The sequence below is a fragment of the Bison bison genome, unplaced genomic scaffold (assembly GCF_000754665.1).
Source record: "Bison bison bison isolate TAMUID 2011002044 unplaced genomic scaffold, Bison_UMD1.0 scf7180017864100, whole genome shotgun sequence".
Taxonomy (NCBI): Eukaryota; Metazoa; Chordata; class Mammalia; order Artiodactyla; family Bovidae; genus Bison; species Bison bison.
In genome coordinates this window covers 897,786-905,317 of record NW_011494672.1, presented here as the reverse complement: position 1 = coordinate 905,317, position 7,532 = coordinate 897,786, and the positions used below count along the sequence as shown (strand labels likewise).

At 42.6% G+C, this 7,532-nt stretch overlaps 1 protein-coding gene across 4 annotated transcripts in view; it reads left to right on the top strand.

The window, feature by feature from the left end:
• Positions 1-7,532, top strand: part of CRIM1 (cysteine rich transmembrane BMP regulator 1 (chordin-like)) — a 190,828-nt gene that overhangs the window by 109,488 nt on the left and 73,808 nt on the right. For all 4 annotated transcript variants that reach the window (XM_010838618.1, XM_010838619.1, XM_010838617.1 and 1 more), the window contains one exon: positions 4,164-4,361. In XM_010838618.1, the coding sequence (XP_010836920.1) occupies positions 4,164-4,361 (198 nt within the window). The remainder of the gene's footprint in view (positions 1-4,163; positions 4,362-7,532) is intronic.

Here is a 7,532-nt window from a genome sequence, read left to right as displayed (position 1 = left end):
TGGTTCCTCTGCCTTTTCTAAAACCAGCTTGAACATCAGGAAGTTCACAGTTCACATATTGCTGAAGCCTGGCTTGGAGAATTTTGAGCATTACTTTACTAGCGTGTGAGATGAGTGCAATTGTGTGGTAGTTTGAGCATTCTTTGGCATTGCCTTTCTTTGGGATTGGAATGAAAACTGACCTTTTCCAGTCCTGTGGCCACTGCTGAGTTGTCCAAATTTTCTGGCATATTGAGTGCAGCACTTTCACAGCATCATCTTTCAGGATTTGGAATAGCTCAACTGGAATTCCATCACCTCCACTAGCTTTGTTCGTAGTGATGCTTTCTAAGGCCCGCTTGACTTCACATTCCAGGATGTCTGGCTCTAGGTCAGTGATCACACCATCGTGATTATCTGGGTCGTGAAGATCTTTTTTGTACAGTTCTTCTGTGTATTCTTGCCACCTCTTCTTAATATCTTCTGCTTCTGTTAGGTCCATACCATTTCTGTCCTTTATCGAGCTCATCTTTGCATGAAGTGTTCCTTTGGTATCTCTGATTTTCTTGAAGAGATCCCTAGTCTTTCCCATTCTGTTGTTTTCCTCTATTTCTTTGCATTGATCGCCGAAGAAGGCTTTCTTATCTCTTCTTGCTATTCTTTGGAACTCTGCATTCAGATGTTTATATCTTTCCTTTTCTCCTTTGCTTTTTGCTTCTCTTCTTTTCACAGCTATTTGTAAGGCCTCCCCAGACAGCCATTTTGCTTTTTTGCATTTCTTTTCTATGGGAATGGTCTTGATCCCTGTCTCCTGTACAGTGTCACGAACCTCATTCCGTAGTTCATCAGGCACTCTTATCTATCAGATCTAGGCCCTTAAATCTATTTCTCACTTCCACTGTATAATCATAAGGGATTTGATTTAGGTCATACCTGAATGGTCTAGTGGTTTTCCCTACTTTCTTCAATTTAAGTATGAATTTGGCAATAAGGAGCTCATGGTCTGAGCCAGTCAGCTCCTGCTCTTGTTTTTGCTGACTGTATAGAGCTTCTCCATCTTTGGCTGCAAAGAATATAATCAATCTGATTTCGGTGTTGACCATCTGGTGATGTCCATGTATAGAGTCTTCTCTTGTGTTGTTGGAAGAGGGTGTTTGTTATGACCAGTGCATTTTCTTGGCAAAACTCTATTAGTGTTTGCCCTGCTTCATTCCGTATTCCAAGGCCAAATTTGCCTGTTACTCCAGGTAACATGGGAGTAACAGAGATGGAGCCAAAGCAAAAACAATACCCAGCTGTGGATGTGACTGGTGATAGAAGCAAGGTCCAATGCTGTAAAGAGCAATATTGCATAGGAACCTGGAATGTCAGGTCCATGAATCAAGGCAAATTGGAAGTGGTCAAACAAGAGATGGCAAGAGTGAATGTCGACATTCTAGGAATCAGCGAACTGAAGTGGACTGGAATGGGTGAATTTAACTCAGATGACCATTATATCTACTACTGCGGGCAGGAATCCCTCAGAAGAAATGGGGTGGCCATCATGGTCAACAAAAGAGTCCGAAATGCAGTACTTGGATGCAATCTCAAAAACGACAGAATGATCTCTGTTCGTTTCCAAGGCAAACCATTCAATATCACAGTAATCCAAGTCTATGCCCCAACCAGTAACGCTGAAGAAGCTGAAGTTGAACGGTTCTATGAAGACCTACAAGACCTTTTAGAACTAACACCCAAAAAAGATGTCCTTTTCATTATAGGGGACTGGAATGGAAAAGTAGGAAATCAAGAAACAACAAAGCATAGACATGGTTTAAAGTGTTAACGTCAGAATTGACGTAATTCAGTCTCACTCAAAAATAGAAAAGAATTCCCCGTTTTTGTCACATGTTTTACCTTTTAGGTAATGCCAGGAAGGTGATGTGGAAACACTTCCCTGAGGGAAATTATCCCCTGGGTGTAGACCGCGGTTGTGTTTCCACAGGTCGACATAAGGTCTCCCGGAGGCACTCTCTGTTCCTCCTCTGCAGTTCCAGCAGTTTCTTGGCAAGTCCTGGGACTTTCTCTTCATCCTGAGAGTAGAATTCCCCGCACTCTACTCCCCTCAGAGTGGGTGGGGGCAGGAGGACAGGACAGCTCTAGTGACTGACAGGCCCAAGCAGTCCGCTCAGAAAGGACCTGACCCTGCCTCCTTTCTGGTACTGGTGCCCCTCCAGGTGAGAGCAGGTCTCCTTGGCCTTTGCAGCTGGTGAGAGTGGGGCCATGCTGTGGCACCAGGTCAAGGCCCAGACAAGTGTCCAGGGTAGCCCTGGGCAGAAGGATCCCCAATGTCTGCTTTTTTATTTTTTTTATTCCCCTTTTCCCTCCAAGAAATAATAGGTCCATGTTCCTCCAATAAGCTTGACCCTCCTGTCTCTGCTCTCCAGAAATAACAGATATTTCAGAATGATAACTGAATATCACATGCTACATCCCCCACATTTTAAGGATAAGGATAGTCAGAAAAGTAGTCACTTCTCTCCTGAGTTTCCGGTAAAGCCAGGAACAGTGCCCAACTGTGTCTCTGGTCTAACCACACTACAGTTTCCCCGGAAAGGAGGGTCTCATGAGTACCTCTTCTCTGCCTGGGCCACAGACCTCCAGTCCAGAGTCAGGCATGTCCACCTCACGTCTGACGCTCATGCCACCCTTAACCTCCGCACGTGAAATGAGAGGACAGAATTTCATGTCGTGTCCTATAACTTACTCTGTTTTCAGAATCCCATCTCTTTTCAGTATCTGAGCTTTATTTACCACAGAATCTGAAGATCTGAAATTGCTTAGATTATACAAACTACATTCCTAACAGGGAGGCCCACTCACCTGTTAGAAATTATTTTTGCTAACATAGGAGAAAGATGGTTCACTTTTTAGGTGTCATAGGGGATTTAAGAAAGTCACATCAAGCTTTTAACCTTCCCAATTGATTTGTCCCCTCACTACCGCCAGTGTATAATCGTCCCTGAAATTGGTGACACTTGGTGGTATAAAAGCATAGATGTGAACCTCTGTGTAATAATTATAACAAGTTGTCTGGCCAAGGATCCAGTTATGTCTCACTTCCTGGAGTTCAGATCCAGTCTCAAAGTAGAAATGAAATACGCAGTATAATATTTTTTTTTAATAAAGAAATTTTATGAAGTCTTATCTATCTCAGGTCTCTTGGCTGCTTCCGTGGCTGACAGACTGCCTTTCTGAAGCTGTGACTGCATGGCCTTCAGTTCTGGCCTTCTGATTCTCTTGTAACTAAACTTTCCTCCTCTTCGAAAGAAAGAGGACCAAACTCAGAACTGCCTGGACTTTACTCCCAGCACAGAAGCACTTGCTTCTCTTGAGGCCAGATTTTATGTGTCTGAAAAAAGAACGTTGAGTGATTTATCTAATTACTTTGATGTATAAGGATGTTTGGGGATTTTGTATTTATGTGCTTATCAACAACCTCAGAAAACTCTTTCACAGTAGCCTTGGTTAACTACGTCCCACAGCCTCAGTTGCTGCTTGACCACTCAGCTCAGGTGGAGAAAAAGCTGTGTAGGTCCACGGCGTTCCCTCCAGGGCACAAGCAGTGCCCTGTATTTAGACAAGGTCTATCTGCCCTGTCCTGAATAAGCCCCTCAGGGGCCTGCCTACACCTCAGTGTTATCTCAGGGACCTCCAGGCTCCATGAGGTAGACTCCAGTTAGCCCTAGAAATAGCAGGCTCACTGTAAGTTAGATGGGGCATTATTCTTTCTACTTTACAGGGAGCTGAAATTGAGTTATAATAAACTTGTAAATTGACAACTCGGAAGGCATCCGCAGAGCCTAAAATGGATCTGCATTTTTTGTTTTTTCTGATTACCACCCCACAGCTCTATCCATGAAGTTTTGCACCTTTAAGAAACAGTAACACCTGCACACTGGCTTGTATGCCTCAGGTCCCCTGCCCTGTGAGCCATGTCAGGATGGGTGAACATAAATTCTACGTGATGGCTGCCTTTGCATGTCCCCCTAGAGACACCTCCTGCAGCCCCGAGCTTCTGCTGAGCACAGCTGGAAAAGAACTGCTGATGAGGAGAACCTGGGGGGAAAGAATGTCTCTGGGTGCAGGCAGAAATAACATGTAGAATGCCCTCAGTCTTACTTGGAATTCACGTTTTAATTTAGATCCTGTGTATCCTTTGAACAACCCCGCTGGCTGCTATGCCAATGGCCAGATCCACGCCCACGGGGACCGATGGCGGGAAGACGACTGCACGTTCTGCCAGTGCATCAATGGGGAGCCCCACTGCGTGGCGACGGCCTGTGGACAAAGCTGCATGAGCCCCGTCAAAGTGCCTGGGGAGTGCTGCCCTGTATGCGAAGGTAAACCTTGTGGATCCTAGTGAGCCCCTGGTGAATGTCGTGTCAGAGCAACTTCCACCAGTGTGTGCCTGCTTGCGTTTTGTTTCCTCAGGTGTAATGTCTGTTTCCTGCTGTTAGTTGCAGATGATTTTATGATACAGCCCAGACTAATCATTTGGAGGAGATGCTGCAGATTTACAGTGAGAGCAATGTGGTCTTTATTTTACCACTGCAGATAATGCTTAACTGAATACTTTACACTCGAAGAATATATGCATTCAAATTCAGTTCACCACAAGCCTAATTAACATCTAAAGGTCAAAACAGGGAAATGAAATTGGAAATAAGACCCATACTCAAAGCATAGTTTGTTCAATTTATAATGGTTCTATAAGCCCAAGAGTCCTGGCAGCTAGAAGAAAGACCTGGAACCATCAAAGGCAGTTGTCACTGCCCAGAGTCCTCCCTCTGAGTGTCCATTGTTTCTAATATCGTGATGGCTGTGGCTTTGCAATTCCTCTCAGGCTTTCACTTATGTCTTGGTTACCTACATTCGTGACCTCTCTTCCTTTTTAGTGAAGAGATGCCTGAGATATCCTGGACTCGTCTTTCCATCTCAACCCCTAAGCCAGGCCATTTTCACCATCCTGGGAAGATTCTTTGCACATTTATTCAAGTCAGTCTTAATCCCCGGTCCATATATGTTAATAAAAGAGACTGAATATGTATGCTGATAGATCTAATAGAGAGTATCCATCACTAAGAAACACGTTTGCATAGTGAAATGAACCAAAGTGGGTCGGAAATTAATCCTTGTAGAAGATGGATCCTTCTAGAATTTTTAAAAACAGCTGTTAAGGAAATGACCAGTTTTTTCAGAAATTCAGTCAAGTAGACTGAGTCCTCTGTGGAGAAGGCTTTTGCTTCTACCTCAATTTTAATCAACTCAGTCTTCAGAATTTGCCTGACTAGCTTCATTAACCTCTGAGGGGTTGGAGTTATTAAAGATCTTAAATGTCATATAAAAATTTAAACTGGAGGATTCTGGTTCTATTGACATCACCAATTCCCTCACCATTACTCTACTTACAATGCAGCTGCCACACTCCAAAACTTTATAGCTTCCAGATGACCAATTTTATGGAAATCACGCACCACCCCCCACCCTCGCAATATACTCCTCCTATCCCCTAAAGGAAGCATTTCAGTGCTGGAAAATGGAGTGCACAATAGTACGTATGGTGATATACGGTCAGCTTTACAAGGAAGGATGCCTTGCTGGTGCAGATTAAAATGGGACTATCTGTTCCTAAGAATTAGAGACAATCTGTTGTTGATTTGCAGTGTTTAAGTATATATGTATGCATGATAATGAAGAAGAAGTTTTTAATTTTAAAAAGCATAAATATATAACCCAAAGCACTAACCTTTTAACTTCAGGAGTCTTGAATCATAGATTGAAAATAATACAAAAAAAAAAAAAAAAAACTTGTAAAAAAAAATATAAGGCTTCATTTCTAAAAGTAAAGAATGCATATCGTTTTGCATTCATCTTTTGCAGTCATTAGCAATTCCATCCTGGTGAGCAGAGAAGGGAAGCAGGTGGTGAATAGAAGGAAAAAAAAGTATATATGAGAAAACTGATTTATTCTTATGTAGATGTTTGATCACTTAGAGTTTGGTCTCTATAACATTTGAGTCAGGTTGTAATCTTATCTTCCACTGTTTGAGAAGAGCGACAGTTTGAGCCAGCCATTCATTCCAAAAAATGTACTAACCACCTTCCGTAATCCAGATACCACATTGGACACAAAGATAAATAAAGGACATCTCCTAGTAAACTTAGAAACTGTTTAGGCTGTTTTAAATTAAACCAGGAAGAAAAAGGAATGTCTACATTCAGATGCTATGGGATAAGTGCTTTTTATGTATACCTGATTTCGTTAAACCTCACATCACCACTGTAGGCCTTGTGATCCCATTTTAGAGATGAGGAAATTAGGTTTTGGAGAGATGTAGGTAAATTCTTCCAAGGTCAGTTGCCAACATGTGGCTGAGCTGGGGTCAACTGAAGTCTGTCAGATTCAGCTACATTTGTGTCTATTTTCCTTGCTCCCAGAGGTCATCTCAGTCTCCTCATACCCCTATTTCTGGTTCCTTTATATCTGTCTCCATCTCTGGCTTTTGGCCCTGTGTTGGAGACCTGGAAGTCAGTTGACGGGGAGGAAGTCATTTGCAGTTTGACAGCTACTCCAGGTGTATTCCATGTGATCTCCTGAATCTGAGGGCCTTGGGGGAAGGACGCCTTTGAGACTCAGCCTCGATCTGCTTCTCAGGCCTCGCGCCCAGGCCGTCTCCGCCCCCCAGACTTGGCGTCTGTATTCCAAGCTGTTAGGCACTGCGGCCTCAGTTCCTGTCTGTCTGTCTTGTGCCCCAGCACTTCTGTCCCTTCACCCAGGCTTTCAGGAGTTTCCATTATCTAGGTCTCGGAGAACTACTTTGCCTTCTGTTTCTTGTTTTTGTCTTAAAGTCAGTTAAGTAGTGAGTTTCATATAATATTGTGTTTACTCTTCAGTAATGTTCTGATTTTAAGATGTTTTCAGAAGACCGAAAGATTCTTTTGGTTGTGGTTATTCAGTCGCTAAGTCGTGTTCGACTCTTTGCGACCCCATGGACTGTAGCCCACCAGGTTCTGTCCTCCATGGGCTCTCAGTTTGCTCAAATCCATGTCCATTGTGTCGGTGATGCTCTTCTTTTGGTATGGGGATCAAAAAACAGTGCACAGCTTAGGATAATGATTGTAAAAGTTTATTGTTTATGAATAATAGTAAATTTATTTATTAATAACAGTAAGCTTAGAAAATTATGCAAGGCAAATAAATCTTACTGCTTAGTTTTTAGGATCCAAGAAAGACCCTGAAACTATTTGAAGATATTTTTCTCAGCAGTTATTCAATAGCATATTTAAATAGAATTTTCAGTGATTTCAGAAGAGCCAAAGGATTAGACAAAATAAGAAGAAAGCAAGGTGTTGTTGTTTAGTGGATAATCAGCCAGAATTATTTGGAGGAAAACAGAAACACTGGTATTTATTCAATTTATACACAATAAATTTCTCGGCACGCAATTATGTAACAAGGTTGGCCCTCACCCTTATTAGCTGCAATCCCAAGGTCCATAGTCAGGGTCTGA